General features: G+C 35.9%; 3 protein-coding genes across 3 annotated transcripts in view; 2 read left to right on the top strand and 1 right to left on the bottom strand.

Annotated features, from left to right (window-relative positions):
- Positions 1-5,232: 5,232 nt before the first annotated feature.
- LOC306880069 (transmembrane protein 179-like) lies at positions 5,233-7,439 on the bottom strand. The gene is made up of 4 exons (XM_079433350.1): positions 7,116-7,439; positions 6,889-7,026; positions 6,005-6,083; positions 5,233-5,892 (listed from the first exon to the last, which is right to left on the bottom strand). The coding sequence occupies exons 1-4, from the start codon at positions 7,415-7,417 to the stop codon at positions 5,719-5,721; spliced, it is 693 nt and encodes a 230-aa protein (XP_079289476.1). The 5' UTR covers positions 7,418-7,439; the 3' UTR covers positions 5,233-5,718.
- Positions 7,440-8,218: 779 nt separating this feature from the next.
- Positions 8,219-12,082, top strand: LOC306880123 (photoreceptor outer segment membrane glycoprotein 2-like). The gene is made up of 4 exons (XM_079433443.1): positions 8,219-8,360; positions 8,861-9,679; positions 10,138-10,384; positions 10,912-12,082. The coding sequence occupies exons 2-4, from the start codon at positions 9,102-9,104 to the stop codon at positions 11,164-11,166; spliced, it is 1,080 nt and encodes a 359-aa protein (XP_079289569.1). The 5' UTR covers positions 8,219-8,360; positions 8,861-9,101; the 3' UTR covers positions 11,167-12,082.
- A 990-nt stretch (positions 12,083-13,072) lies between these two features.
- LOC306880293 (protein Z-dependent protease inhibitor-like) overlaps positions 13,073-16,840 on the top strand; it is a 4,364-nt gene continuing 596 nt past the window's right edge. The window contains exons 1-4 of the mRNA XM_079433742.1: positions 13,073-13,249; positions 14,440-15,008; positions 15,377-15,650; positions 15,861-16,008. Of these exons, the coding sequence (XP_079289868.1) occupies positions 13,179-13,249; positions 14,440-15,008; positions 15,377-15,650; positions 15,861-16,008 (1,062 nt within the window). The 5' untranslated portion in view covers positions 13,073-13,178. The remainder of the gene's footprint in view (positions 13,250-14,439; positions 15,009-15,376; positions 15,651-15,860; positions 16,009-16,840) is intronic.

Genomic DNA, 16,840 nt, shown 5'->3' with positions numbered 1-16,840 from the left:
TTCTGATCTTTCTATCTTTCTATTCATCAAAGGATCCTGAAAAAAATATACTCAACTCTTTTAAATATTGATAATAATAATAATAATAATAATAGTAATAATAATAATTGTTTCTTGAACAGCAAATCAGCATATTAGAATGATTTTGGAAGGATCATGAGACTGAAGACTGGAGTAATGATGCAGAAAATTTGGCTTTGATCACAGGAGTAAATTTCATTTTAAATTTTAAATATTCAAAAACAGTTATTTTAAATAGAAAAAAATATTTCACAATATTACCGCTTTTGCTGTATTTTGGATTAAATAAATGCAGGCTTGGTGAGCTGAAAAGAATTCTTTAAAAAACTTAAAATCTTTTGACTGGTAAGGTAAGGCAAGGCAAGGCAAGTTTATTTATATAGCACATTTCATACACAGATGTAATTCAAAGTGCTTTACATAAAAGGAAGTGATATAGTCATTAAAAAAATAATAATCACAACAATAAAAACAAAGAATTAAAAAAATAGGTTAGGTTTATATACAGTGAGCATATCTGCAATGTATGTAGGTCCTAGGCCATTGAGTGATTTATAAACGAATAAATGTACTTTAAAATCAATCCTAAGTGTAACTGAAAGCCAGTGGACCTGAGGACTGGTGTGATATGCTCAGATTTTCTGGTTCTAGTCAGAATCCTGGCAGCAGCGTTCTAGATGAGCTGCAGCTGTCTAAGACTGGTAATGTGTAACGTCCCCATGAAACATGGAAACCCATTGTGTGTGTGTGTGTGCACTTGCATGTGACTGAAGCTCACAGTGATGTTCATGTTTTGGCTAAACTTGCTTGTGCGGTAGAGCTAGTTCCGGTGGTAGCATCAGATCACATTTCTTTGTTTGTGTGTTTTTTGAGATGCACACAGAGAAACAGAGGTGTTTGCAGGCCAAGTATTTACCTACAATATAGTATGTAATGTGTGCTGCTTCAGTCTTCTATGAAATCAACCCATAATACATAATACAAATAATTCAATGAAGCATACCTCCTCTCTGAGTGTCCTGATAAACCCAGGTTGACCTGCTAATAGAATAGACACGGGACAGTCTACATTGTTTATTTCTAAAAAATAAAAATTATATATATATGTGTGTGTGTGTGTGTGTGTGTGTGTGTGTGTGTAGTTATCTTGTGCTGCTAGCAACCTTAAAATATCAGAAAACAGCAAACTGGTAAAAACTAATCGCAAATGACACAAATGCTGTATCTATGAAATCATCATTAGGCAAGTAGAGAATGGGAGGGAGATGAATGGAATGTTGTCTATACTGAACTCAATAATAGCTCCGCTGCATTCTTCTTCTGTGAGAGGCTCTGTGACATTTTTAGCCTCTGTGACAGATCTGTAACAAAACAGATCTTTTATGTGTAAGTAAAGGTCTGGATTGATATGACATAAACCATGTTCTAATCCATATTTGTAGTTACAAATTGCTGCGAATTAGAGCTTGTAGACTGAGTATGTGCAAAGAAAAATATATGCATTTGTAAGTGAATATGTAAGTGTCCCTTTGTTTTTTTTATTATAGTTTTATTGTAATTTGACTGATTTTGAGGGGGAAAAAATGCATATACTGTATACAAGAGTATTTAACACTTTTTTCAATATCCCACATTAATTTTTAATGTAACAATCAGTTCATAATCATGAGTAAGGGTTCATGATTGTAAGCAGGGATTGCACAACGATCGGTGTCATTCACATTCACTTGTTTCACTGCAGAGGAGAAACAACTCACTGACTAACCCATAACTTATCACTGATCACAAACCCATGTTAGAGAGCCATTATTGAGCTTTAGCACCTAAACACAGACTATAAACATCACACAGTATTGTAATCACATTGATCTAGTTATTTCTCTGTCTTTAATTTAATTGAATGCTTACAGATCTTATAAAATCCCTCCTGTGACTGATGTCTGGTTCAAGAAGTAAAATGTCGGACATTATTTTGCCCCTTTGATCATTGTGAACTTAAGTTCATATCAAGATATTCTCTTAAAAGACTATATTTCCATGCTGTGCAGTGAGAATCTCACATCTCAAAACCTTTTAAGTATATATTATATTTCTCCATTGAAAATACATCCCTTATCAACTTGTAACAAACAAGTTTAGGGTTGCACTATAACTCTCTGTGGGCCGAATTGGTCTGTTATTCTAGATCTTGAAGAAAGCTGCTATCAGGGGGCAGTGATGTGACTGTATAATTAGTCATCTTTTTGTTTTTGCATGCACTTTACCACTTGTGTGCCCTGATATGATCTGACAACAGCAAAATAAACATACACTTGTAAAGAGCATTTAAACAAATTATTTTCCCAGTGGTACTTGACTAATTTGTTTGGATGGATGAGAGGTTGTTGATGAGGTTCAGAAAGGAGAGTCTGGTGTATTCATCTCCCTTTGAGAATGAACTGGACTCATTCAACCTCTTTAGTTTACAACAGAACCAGACAACTGCACATTTACGCAATGTATTACCATTCTGTATCATTTTGCTGAGTCATCAGGATAAGGAAATGGTTATAATGATCTGTCAGGTTTTCAACATTTTATGAAAAAACATAGTCATAATGTTATGCTCAGTTTCATTGTGAAATTTTAATGTGACATCAAATGTTATAACCAATTCATGGCACATATATTAAAAATAAATTCCATTTTGTCTGAATAACATCACACTAAACACTAAAAACTAAACTGACTTTTTATAAATGCTAAACATTTACACAACATTTTGATGTCTGCTAAAGATTACATTTAAATTATTAATGTTTTTGAATATTAACTTTAAGTGGGTGTTAGATGAGGGTAAGGTAATCTAATAATCTAAAGTAATCTAAATGTAAAAATTCTTCCAAAACTATTTTCATAGGTAAGATATTTCCTTCAGACATTTCCTTCTGCTGTAATTATGACAAAGCTGCTATGTGTTATTAAAAGAAATTGGAAATGTTGATATATGAACTAAAAGATAATCTTTTGTATTTTTTTCAGCATTTAAGTTAGATTCAACATATTATTAATATTAACATATATTTTTATATATAGTAGTATATTAATCTAAATTAAAGTCATTAAGTCATCCTCAGGCCCCCATGAAGTTTGTTGAGGCCCCCTATAGTGGGTTGAAAACCATTGTATCATAACCATTTTGTATCACTAGTTTTTATGGCAACTTCAACAATGAGATTGAAGATTTTACTTTTAATAAACAAAGCGCCATCTGGAAAATAGTGATATTTTAATGCTGCTCCAAATTATTTGCGAAAGAGTGGCCCAATTTAATTGCTAATTACCTATAAGACACTGAATGGTTTGGCACCTCAGTATTTGAGTGAGCTCTTATCACATTATAGTCCTTCACGTCCGCTGCGATCTCAAAACTTTTGATAATACCTAGAATATCAAAATCAACTGCGGCCAGGAGATCTACCTAACACTGTTTATCCAGATCAGATGGTCACTGCAGCCACCCGGATCCAGTCCGTATCCAGATCAGATGGTGGATCAGCACCTAGAGATGACCTCTACAGCCCTGAACATCAGCGGAGACCAGGACAACTAGATGAGCCCCAGAGACTGATCCCCAGTGAAGACCCTGTCTCCGAGACGGCCATCAGGACAAGACCACAGGAACCAGATGAGTCCTTTGGACAATCGGACTTTGCTTTAGTCTAGATTTAAACTGCTGATTTTGTCTGGCCAGAGGAGAATGACAAACTATTTCCCCGTCTAAATACTGTAAAGCTGATATAAAGCCACACAGCTTTATATCAAGCTGATGTAAAGCTGCTTTGACACAATTTGCATTGTTAAAAGAGCTATACAAATAATAGTGACTTGACTTGGTACATTTGTCCACCCTGCGTACTAAACGTATAATATCTATCATTTTTTATCTTAGCATAGGCCTGGACAAGCTATCACTGCCATCAGTGTAAAAGGCCGTTTTAAAATAACAAACAGGCCATTAAAAAAGCCTAAGGTGTTTGAATCAGAATTAGGGCTGCCACTAATGACTATTTTTATTTCGATTAATCTAACGACTAATTTTTCGATTAATCGATTAATCTAAACGACTAATTTCACGCAAGAAAAAATCAACAATTTTACTTAAAAATATTTTATTAAACCAAATGAAATCTAAATTTCTATGAAATCCTAGTAATCAAAAGTAAAGTGCAACATAGTGCAAGAAGCAAGTGTCCATCTCATAGTCCAGATCACTGAAATCAAAGTTCAGTATTATAGTGTAAGAAAGACAACATATCCACGTGTTCTAGTCTAATAATAATATAATTATAATTATAAAAAATACTTTTTAAAGAAGTATTTACCAGAAATATTATTTACCAGAGTTTATTTAGGTGAAAAATGTAAATGTGCAGTATTTCTTTTTAATATAAAATCAATTCATTGGATATGCTTTTTATTATTAAAATGTAATGGAACAATTGAAATGGAATCACTTATCACTTGTCTGCTAACTGGTAAATGGAATTGTTAGTGTAAAGTGCACAACTGGGCTTTTTTAACCAGTTGTATTTGATAGATTCGATAGAATATATTTTCTGCTGCATTTATTGCTGAATAAACAACTTAATCAACCTCCATTATTTTTTTACCTGAATTGACCTAATAACATAGTCATGTAGTTTTATTGAATATGTTTGTTTTCTGCATGATTTATGTTTATACATTTTTAGAGTGTTTATGTGGGATTATCACCAAAGGATCAATATGGTATCAACAGTTACAGTCACATTACAACAATCACATTATGTCACAAATTGATTTAAAAAAAATAATAATAATTTTTTTTTTTTTTAAATACCAAATATGTAGCAATGTCTTTTTTCAGCCACTTGGTGGTGATCGAGACAATGAAACTGCAAATCCATTTAGCTGGTGAGACGAACGGTGGGTTGCACTAAAAGCCAGTACGCGTTACATTAATAAATATGAAAACTAAGAGAAATGGAAGTGCTCATTATTATTTAGGATGTATGAGGTGCTATAATATCACCAAAAAATAAAAATCCAGTTGCATTTGAACCACTTTTCTTTTTTCTTTTTGGCAATAAAGAAAAAGCAATCAAATATTTTGTCAATCCAGTGTGTGTTAGCTAAAAGCAAACGTTGGGATAAACTCTGCACCTATAGGTAACAGAATAAAGACTGCATAAGAGCAATTATTCAGTTTTATTTCTGGTTATATTTTGCTCCCATGTACAGTAAAGCCAGTATTAGTTTCATGTCTGAGTGAACTGTGAAGCTGTGACATCAGCTCAAAGAGAGTGTCCTCATTTACGGACTCCTAAATGCACAGCTGCCTTCTCAAGAGAATGAGGTACAATGTAATATCTCACAGGCAGTGACTTTATATGTAAAAATAAGAGTGAATATGAAGATAATTCCACGTAAGTTTGATGAGAGCTCTGTAAGGATGCTGTCTCTAAGCAACAATGGAAACTAACTCCGCCATCTGTTCTGAATATGAAGTTTTCATGATAATTTATTTAAACATGAACATAGCTTATAATGAATACCAACTAAGACTTAGTTCTAAAGTTTGATATGTTTTATAAAAATATGTTTATTCTGAGGGTTTAATTCTGCTCTCAGAAACTAGATCATGCAGTGTAAATGGACAACATGAGAGATGTTTGTTTAAATCATGGCGTTCCTGTTGTAAGAACTCCTCTGTAAAGGATGCCTTAACAGCAGCTCCTTCTCTTGAACAAGACTGTCTAGCAGCTCCTGCTGCCGGTGGTTATGGTAAACCTTTAGGAAGGCGAGTATTGTTAGACCCAACCAGCATAACCAGGCTGACCACAGGCCAAACTGTGAAACAAAGAACATATTTACATATTAATACCACATAGAGATTATGTGCTAGAAATATATACTGGAAAATCTCTGCTTGTGAATGTAAGTTTCATGGATGAGTATTTACCTGTGCAATGGCAAACTGGTCATAAAAGGAGTTGTTGTCAACACCAAGCTCTAAATCTGTGTCTTGCAAATCCTCACAACTGCCAAATGAAATTAACCAAATTTAAAGCAACCATAAGTTTTTTACCTTGAAATATCAGTTTCAAAATCATTGTGATGGAATGCAGACTTCTAATAAGATAATCTGTAAAAATAGGGCACAATATACTGTATAATTTGAAGGAATTTTTCCGTATTTATTTTTTACAGGTGCTTTACCAGTATTTTGAATTTCACACTTCATTGCATTGTGTTTTCGAGTTAACAGAAATGTCCATAAAATTAATGGATAATGTTGTGTGTAATGAGCTGTCAGTACTTTTTCTGATATTTTACAGATTTATTTTTTACAGTGCAAATATCTGTTCTGGGAGTATGTCGCTGCATTTCAAATGGGAAGGGTCATTTTTTACAATTTTACAACTGGTCACTTCAAAAGTACCTTTGAGGATTTTGAAGGGCACAACTGATAGACACTTTGCTGGGGGGCTCCAGATTTGCAGTACAAAACACTACATACAGTTGCCTTAGAATGCAAGTAAACTGAAAGTGACTAAATTTTGGAAACAATTTATAATGGCAGAGAAGAAATTTTAGAGCCAATTTTAATTTTTTTGTCAAATACATTACCGAATTGCATCACTACTATTATTAACATCTTGATTATATTACTATAAGCATAAAAATATAAATAATAAAATGTAACAAAAGCAATATCATGCTTGCTCTTTGTAATAGCCTACTAAATATCAGCATGAGTGTTATTCAGTGCATCTGATACAGTGCAGCAATCTTGTGTGATACTGCTTGATTCTAAGCGATTTAAAATGGTTTAAAACAGTTTACCTGCTGGGCATGGACCCATTTTCAGTAACAGCATCACACCACGCACTGAAGCCAACACTGGAGATGGTACCGGCCACAAACACCACAAATACCACCAACAAGCACAAAAGCAGATTCAAGAAGGCATGGAAAAGAGAGCTGCAAGAGATGTAAAGACATAAAATAAACATGTATGATAAAATCGTTTTAATATGCAATGCGGTGTAAGTGAATGAGGGGTTGCCTACTCGTCTTGGCCTTTGCAGAGGAAGGAAAGGGTCCGCCACGCCTGTACAGCGGACAGGATGAGAGACACGATGCCAACGAAAGTGATGAAACGGCAGGATGACTCTGGTCCCCATTCTTCAACTATAAAGCGCTGTTTCCCCATCGTCATGTTCTCATTCTGCCACATTCCCTCAGTAAACAGCAGGCATTTCCCCTGGAAGTCATCGCTGTTTTCAGAGAGCGGCACAACGGCGATAAAACCGAAAAGAAATGCTAAAAAATAAAGGATGCACTGGCCAAAGAGAAAATTATCGACGGCCATCGTTCATCGTTCCGGCGACTGCATTTGGCTACTGCGCATGACGGGGAATGTTCAACTATGTCTTCATCATGTCATTGGACGACGACTGAAATGTCACCACTGCATGCACAGCATCTTTGAACATTTTGTAGGCTACGTTTTGACTGCAATGATAGCATGGTTACGTAAACTGCTGCATAGCTATATTAAATATTAACAAAATCAATTATATTTAGATATGAAAGAGTAAATATTGTACAACAAAATGAAAAAATCTAATTCTGTAAAGGAGAACTATAAAATGTTCCATGTACAGTTCAGTACATTGGACGTCTTTTTGAACATGTTTTTTCATGAATATAAAAAAAACAAACAAAAAAGTTTTATAGACATTTGGGTAAAAAAAAAAAAAAAAACTGTCGTCAGAGAGATTAAACATCATTCTCACGTTCTGCGATTTCATTTGATCGTTTTGCAAATAGTCCACGTTTTCTTCATGACTATTGCTGTATATGCCAAAAAATCTAAACAAAATTGTCATGTACTGACCAATTCTAGTGTGAAAATAAATGTGTTTGAAACCTTGAGGATTCTTGGTTCCTCCAAAGGTTTCTCCCTCACATCGAAACGTCTTAGGGAGTTTGTCCTTGAACCCATGTAGGCTATATGATTTGTCCAAGTACATGTTTTTGGTCAGTGGGGTTTATTTCACACATATTTGTTACTGAAAGCATGGGGGGGCGCACTGATGTTATTTGTTTGGGATTGGCCCAGATGGCTTGGAAGTGTTCTGTTAAATCCTGAGGATAAATGGATTTGCTGGGAGTCACAGTGAGTCTGGACACAATTCACTCTAAACCTGCTCCTCACCTCCTCTGTGGTCCCTTACCTGAAATTTATTAAAAAAAGGGATCATGACAGCATGGGTTACAGGCCCATATGGGACTATTTGAGATCTGGGCAGGTAAGTTATGTGGTTTTAAGGGGGTGGGGGTAGTGGGAATACAACTGAGAATGGCATTGAAGTATAATAGTGCCTAGATTAACATTTTATGTACTTCTGTAACATCTAATGTTAAAAAAATGCTATTTATGATGTTGTTTTGAGTGTGTACATGGAATACACTTCACATTTGACAAGGTGACAAACCCTAAATTCATACTCATACTCAATATGTATTAAAACAATAAATAACTTAATAAATCTATGAGCCACAGTAAGGCATAAACATTTTAACAACGTAAGCCTAACTGACAAAATAATTGACATTTCTATACTTGCTGAATTAAAATAAGCTTGCACATTCAACTCAGAAATAATCATTCAGTAAGTATCTTTATATTAGTATAGTATAGTATAGTTACAGAAATATACAAATATATACATTATATATTAAATAGCCATTTTCATACATTGTAAATTATCCATGCATTTATTTTGTTACATTTTCATCTTGATTTCAGTTCCTGTGCTATTATGAAGCTAAGACCGTCATCCAGGAATGTAAAAATACCTAACCTAAGCTGCTTATGTGGCCCGCTTGGCCTTCTCTCCCAGTTCACTTCCCTCCTCCCTGTGGAACATGTTCCCTGTCTTCTCTCATTTATCCAGTATGTTATATCACCCTAAAATAAAATGAGCTTTACATCTGGACATAAAAATTGTTTACCGCTGAGACGGTAAAAGCAACATTTCCCATAGACGATGGCAGTCTTAAAAGTGACATTTACGAAGACAAACAGAGACAAACTGGCCCAGGTTTTATGGGTCCTGAACTGGGTGTCTGTGATAGCTGGAGTCACGCTCTTCAGCCTGGGCCTGTTCTTAAAGGTGGAGATTGTGAAGAGACGGGAGCTGATGTCAAAAGAGATTGTGTCAGTGCCAGACATGCTTATCTGTGTTGGCTTGACTGCCTGTGCGATCAACTTCCTGGGGGGAAAGATCTGCTATGACTGTGTGGACACTACTAAGTTCCTGCGATGGAAGCTGCTGATGCTGCCTTACATCATATGTACCTTTTTCTTTACATTTTGTATCCTTGTGGGAGCCCTGATGTGCTATAGCATGCGTAACGATCTGGAGGAGTCACTGTTTTTGGGCTTGCGTGATGCCATGCGCTACTATAAGGATACGGACATGCCAGGCCGCTGCTACATCAAGCGCACAATTGACATGCTGCAGATGCAGTTTCAGTGCTGTGGCAACGGAGGCTATCGAGACTGGTTTCACATTCAGTGGATTAGCACCCGCTACCTGGATATGACCGATAGTGAAGTTGTGGAGTAAGTTAATTTCTACCCACAATGCACTTTAATATTATGTGGTTAAAGGCATTGGTCACCCAACTATGAAAACTGCGCCATCATTTACTCACCTCATGTCATTCCAAACCTGTATGAGGTTCTCCTTCTGTGGAACACAAAAGATGATATTTTAAAAAATGTTTCAGTTGACTTCCATACAATGAAAGTCAGCCGAGTCCAACATTTGAGACATTTTTTAATGTGTTCCACTAGAAAGAAAGCCATACAAGTTTGGAACAACATGAGGGTGATGACATAGTATTTATTTTGGGTATACCATCAATCATTTTGACACACTACAGCAAAAGATAGAAATAACTGACTTAAAACCATTTTTTATCTGGTGAAAATACTAGTGTTCTGATCATTTTGGCCACCACTGTAGGTTTATTATTAATACTGCATAAAGATCTTTAATGGATTCTACTCTTCTTCAGGCGACTGCGGAGTAATGTGGAGAGGAAGTATCTGATCGACGGCGTGCCATTTAGCTGCTGTGGCCTGCATTCTCCTCGGCCCTGCATCCAACATCAAATCACTAACAACTCAGCACACTATAATTACAACTACCAGAAGGAGGAGCTGAACCTGAACCGGAGGGGCTGCAGACAGGCCCTGCTTGAGCACTACACACAGATAATGCAGTCCATTGGCTTAATCGTTCTCATCATCTGGCTTTTTGAGGTGCGATATTGAGCCTGTTTTCTATTTTAATATATTTTTTAATGTAATTTATTCCTGTAATGGCAAGGCCAATTTTTCAGCAGCCATTACTCCAGTCTTCAATGTCACATGATCCTTCAGAAATCTAATATGCAGATTTCTTATTATTATTATCAATGATGAAAACATTTGTGCTACTTAATATTTTTGTGGAAACGGTGATACACTGCCATTCAAAAGTTTTTTTTATTAATACTTTTAATCTATCTATCTATCTATCTATCTATCTATCTATCTATCTATCTATCTATCTATCTATCTATCTATCTATCTATCTATCTATTATAATTATTTTTTTTCGGTATGGATTGGTCTCACAGTTCCAGTCAAATTCAAGGGTTTGCAGACATCTACTGACAAACAGATGCAATTTTAACTGGTTTAATTAAAAAAATGTCAGTTGAGAGAGATTTGAACCTGCAACCTCAGTCTTAAAGCAAGAAACACCCATAGCCTCCTCATTTTCTTAAATCTGTTCCTTCCTCTAGGTGTCAGTGTTGACAGGAGTGCGTTATCTTCAGACAGCCATGGAGAATGTGCTGAGGTTAGGAGACCCTGACTCTGAGTCTGACGGTTGGCTTCTGGAGAACAGCATTGCGGACACTGCACGTTATAACTTTAACATCATCAAGAACCTGGGAAAGTGCTACCAGGTAGATGAAGATCCCAACATAGATGTACCAAGCACCAGCCAGCAAGCACAAGAGAATGTGCCTGTAAAGCAAATCCCTGTGGCCCGGTAGTACAAGAAGACATTGGACATTGAGACTTACCCAGCCATTCAACAATGGCAGCCTTGGAGAGGCAGCTCAAGCTCTGCATTGCAGCCTTCGACTCTTTACTTGATGCTCACAAAGAGGAATGGCAGTATGGACTGAAACAGTAAACATAATGTGAAGGAGCTCTTAGCTAAAAGGCACTCCACTGGAATGTAATCCTTGTGCCATACAAAAGAAAATGATAATGAAATGTGAAATGCTTTTTAAGAAGCGGGGGAACAGGACTGATTTGTAATACTGGTTAACACTGCTGTAATGAAAGATGGTAATGGAAGACAAGCTTCCCTGTGCCTCTACCCTGTAATGAAGATTATTTTGTCCACCCTAAAAATATCTTAATCATAAACACATTTCAAGTTAATCTGTAAAGGGTTCAATTATAGGCCTTTGTTTTATCACTAAGGAGCTATTACCATCCATAATGTATAAAATGCCTTTTTCTCTTTCACTCACTGTAGGTCCATATTCAGTTTTCATACTAGCAAACCATTCATATATTACTTTGGAGACTTGCAGTATCTGACAAGGATGAATTTGTACTTGATGGCTAAAATTTATTTAATTTTTTTCCCCAGACAACTTATTAATACTAACAGTGGCTTCTGGATGCATTATTGCAGCACTACTGTTTTATATAAGCCTAATTTTTTGCAATATGTTAAACCTATTGTGTGCATTCTTTTAATTGTGACTTTATTTCTCACAATTGCTACTTTTTTCTTATATTTGGTGACTATTCAAAGCTAAATGTTTTGTCAGTTTCTATCAGGCATTTCTCACATGCAAAAATAAAGTCAGACATCTGAGAAATTAAAGGCATAAAGTGGTTTAAAAAATCTCAGTTATAAGAAATAAAATTAAAATGCAGAGATTTTATTTGTATTAAGATTCAACTCTGAATGTTTTGGACGACAAGAGACAAGAGGGGTCCTCCAAAAAGGCTGGTCACATGGGGCTGTGGCCTTCAATTTAAACTTTGCCATTAGATTATATTTTTCTGCTGTATTTATCAGCATGTATTAAAACATCTAGGCTAATTTTTCATTATATTTCAGAAGTGAATAGCCTACATTTGGGGGGGGGGGGGGGGGGGGGGGGTATGACAGTGATTTAAATCTACAGCATATCAAGTTTGTTCATGTTATGTTTTGTAAGCCCTTCAAGGCAAGCCAAAAGAAGCTTAACTTTTGTGCACAAGAACTGCTCCAAACCAAAACCCTTGAACTAAAGAGATTGCTCTGCACTTATCTTGGAGTCCGTCACTGAGACATCCATCCGATTAACAGCGTCTTCTCCACCTTGGATTAAAACAAAATAGACTCTACCAACTGCTAGAGAAGTATTGGAGACGTTGTCACGTGGTATCATGGTACATGTTACTTTTCTCAGCGCTGGTAAGGAAAAACAGGATTGACCAATCACAGCCATTTGTGATTACGTGATAGTTTTATTCCAATTTTTCAGCATTTCAATTTACATCACCTACAGCTTTTAATATTCATTACATTTTGAACAATAATTTCTTAGCTTGGACCATTTTGTCACGCTTGGTATATATATATCCTGCCAGTCATCAGACATGTAGCATAAGGACAACCCGTATTCTTGCGTACACAAACAACTTTAGAAATAAGTATACTGGAACATATTCATCACTATATAAAATGTGTGTTAATCATCATCACATCATCATCATTATTATTATTATTCGTAACCACTCCGTTGTCACAAAATAACACAAAGCAAAAATAAATATTACGGAAATAAAGTATGCAAAATCAAAATATCCGTACAAAGCACCGTTGTTTGTTTATGCCATATGTGTAATGAATGAAGGACATACGTAAACTGCGCACCTCATCAATAATGCGCAAAGCGCGGATGTTGCGTAATCTCCGTACGAACAGTTTGTTATTGATGGCGACATCTTATGAACTGTTAGTTTAATCGATTTAATTACTTTGTGTTTGCAGTGAATGGTTTTGAAACATTCCTGTCTGTATTTGTTTAACAAGGACATTAGGCACTGCCGTCGAATCAGAAATTTGTAAGTAGTTTGGCCTCCACCGTGTATTTAGCTATATTTCTGCTTAAATCTCCGTGCATGTCTGTAGTAGCTAAAGCACATGAATTCGAACACTGTATTGAATTATTTAACATTTCTGTTATGTTCGATGACAATGTCCCTGTATGTTGGCGCAGTCTGTATGCGAAAGAAACCTTAAGTAGCACTGTCAACACCATGACAGTTCATGAGCTTTATATCCCAATATCCTTTATATCCCAATTCAAACGAGGCTTTTTTTTTGTTAGTTTAGCTGTTATATCTGGCTGTGATGAGAATGACAGACTGATTACTCTTCTGCATTGCAAGCGAGCTACATTTGCTATTTGGTTTTTGCAAACGACATAAAAATATCTCTTTCTTAGTATTTGAGATTTTTACAATGAAAAGACCATAAACAAAGACATAAATTTAAACCAATCATTTGCAAATCGTGTTGTTTGTTTACAGCAATGACCTGTCAAAAGTTCAAAGATCAGAATCATGCTTATGGATCAGCTCTTTATCAAGGACAGTCATTTGTGTGTTTTCCGTTGTGGGCTTTCATATACTACATTTTGTTATTAATAATAATTATGTCTTGTCCCTTATAAAGCTTATTGTATCACATTCGATAGGCTACATACATTTCCAATGTATTTAAGTGATCAGTATGTTCATAGCTTTGCGGAAAAAAAATGTGCACAACATTGGACATGTCTTCTCCACACTGATTGATAGTTCACACTTTTAGCAAGTAAAGGGCCTTTTAGTAACATTTGTAAATCTCTCAATCATTGTATTTCGTTCGATGTTTCATCCTCAAATAATAATAGAGATATAAATGTAGTTTATGTAAGCAGTCAGCATATGTTTACTGTTATAAAAGTCTGTAAGTACCAAAATTTCATACTTTTTGGCCATATAAATATCATCTGTACTAAACCACATATTTTTGTTCTCCTAGAGTGTGAGCTCCATATTCTCACTATAACATTCAGTGAACCATAAACGTCTGATGTAGTACAGATGATACAATATATAAAACACATATGCTTTCTTTTTTTTCTTTCTTTTCTTTTTGGTTTTATATTCTGTCTAAAGTTAAATAAACTATTTTATATGTCAGGCTTTATATAATATAGCTATATTTGGTTTATGATGATAAATAAAATAATGTTTTTTCACCAAAGCATCATGAAGATGGGCATCTTCTCCCTCTTGGTTAGAGCATCTCTTCTTTCTGTGTCTGTTCTTGGGCAAACCGCAGATGTTGACGAGTTTGCCAGTAGGAATGCTGACTTTGCTACTCGGTTGTACAGCAAGATTGCTTGCTCAAATGATCACAATGTAGCCGTTTCAACCCTCGGGACCACCTTGGCTTTAGCCACGTTAGCAGCTGGGGCTCGTGGGGCTACTCGCACTGAGTTGCTACAGGGTATAGGTGGGGCCTCCATGGAAAAAGATGAAGAGCCAGAACGGATTCAGACCCTACTGAAGCAGCTGAGGGAGACCACTGCTCAAATCCAGACCACTGGCCTCTTCATGAAGCAGGACGTCAAGGCAGATGACGGCTTCAGCAACCAGGTTAAACAGTTTTATAATGCAGATGTTCAAAATGTGAATTTTGCCAATGGACAGCAGGCCAAAGCGAGCATTGATGATTACGCAAGAGGCCGAACAGGGGACAAGGTCAAAGATGTGGTGGAGAATGTAGATCCACAAAGCATGGCGATGTTAATCAGTGCGGCTTACTTCACAGGTGAGGAAAAAACAAGTGAATAATGTCATAATTAATATTAATAGTAGTTGCTATTACTGGCATATTTTGTTTTCTAATATATGCTAATATCATATATGTAAGGGATAATGTATACTATCCTGCTTGTTATATGGCTATTTACCAAATATATGAATATAAAGATATAAAATATTGATCTGAGTTGAAATTTTACCTGTTTGCTAAGAAAAATAGTCCATTACAATGTACAAAACAGTTAGCCTATCCACAAGATGAACATCTGACCACTGAATGCCACGATTGACTAATCAGAATAAGTTATTCCAGAGAGGCGTGTAATACATTTTTTAAAAGTGAATGTGAAAAGATGATCTCTTGGTCTTTAACAGGTCAGTGGCTACAACCCTTCAACGTTACCTTCACCCAAGAGGAGCGTTTCTATGTGAACAAGTATAAGATTGTGCAAGTGCCCATGATGATCCTTTCGGGCAAATACTACTTGGCCTATGACCCCACATTAAAGGCTGGCATTCTGAAACTGCCCTGTGAGGAGGGCATTGCCATGCTTGTCCTTCTTCCAGATGAAGATGTGGACTACACCTACGTTGATGAATTCATGACTGGTCAAGTGTTTCGTGGATGGGTTGAACAGCTGAAAAAGACGTGAGTCATGTAATCAGTCTCTCTCATTTTCACAAATCAGTGTGTGTGTGTGTTTTTTAATGGCTCAAATCTCCATCAAACTCATGCTGAGCAGCCGTGACCAATCATATGACATATACTTGAAACAGTTTATAGTTACCCTGTAGAAACATGCCATTTCAAGTCACATTTCTGTTGATCTCTAAAGATCAGTTTTGTCTCTGTCCTCAGGAAGCTGGAGATTCAGTTGCCCAGATTTTCATTGAAGCAGTCCAACTCACTAAGTATGAGTCTGCCCAGCCTGGGCATTAAAGAGATCTTTGGGAGCACTGCAGATCTCTCTGGAATCAGCAGCGATGCAGGCCTGAACCTGTCAGAGGTGTGAGATCTTTCCAACAATACAAGAAAACTGTCAAAGATGTTCATGTCAATGCATTTTCCATGTCTACCAGTTACATGCACCATGATTTTAACAAGTATTTTCATAACATTGATGTGTTTGTGTGTATATATTATACACTGTACGTTACTATTTAAAAATTGGGGTTAGGCTATATGATTTTTTTGTTTTTGAAAGAAACAAGGCTGCATTAATTTAATCAATAAAAACAGTAATATTGCAAAATAAAGTTACAAGTTATAAAAACAGTTATCTATTTTAATATTCAAAAATATTTATTCCTGTGAAGGCACAGCTAAATTTTCAGCAGTTTTCGTTATTCAATGCCACATGATCCTTCAGAAATCATTCTAATATGCCGATTTGGTGCTCATGAATAAAATGTTCAAAAGAACAGGATGATGATGAGGTCAGATCTCTGTGTGGAGCACTGGCTGTTGTCAGACTCCTTGTGCAAACAAAAATCTCACTGGATTATTACAATTAATGACAAAATTAATGTTTGTAAATGTAAACTGGTATTTCCTACTTACACGCTACAGCAAACGATAGAAATAACTGACTTAAAACCATTTTTAGCTGGTGATAATACTAGTGTTCTAATAATTTTGGCCACCTGTGTGTGTGTGTGTGTGTGTGTGTGTGTGTGTGTGTTTGTTTATATAGCCTATATATGCTGTGGTCCATAAGATTTGTTTTTGAAAGAAATTATTTCATTCATCAAGGATGCATACACACACTTTAACATTAATATATCATAATATATATATTGATGTGATATATCAGCATGCATTGACCAATGCCTCTTGAT

The sequence above is a fragment of the Barbus barbus genome, assembly GCF_936440315.1.
Source record: "Barbus barbus genome assembly, chromosome: 14".
NCBI classification, from domain to species: domain Eukaryota; kingdom Metazoa; phylum Chordata; class Actinopteri; order Cypriniformes; family Cyprinidae; genus Barbus; species Barbus barbus.
Note: the sequence above shows the minus strand (reverse complement) of the source record. Positions and strands in the feature narration are given on the sequence as shown.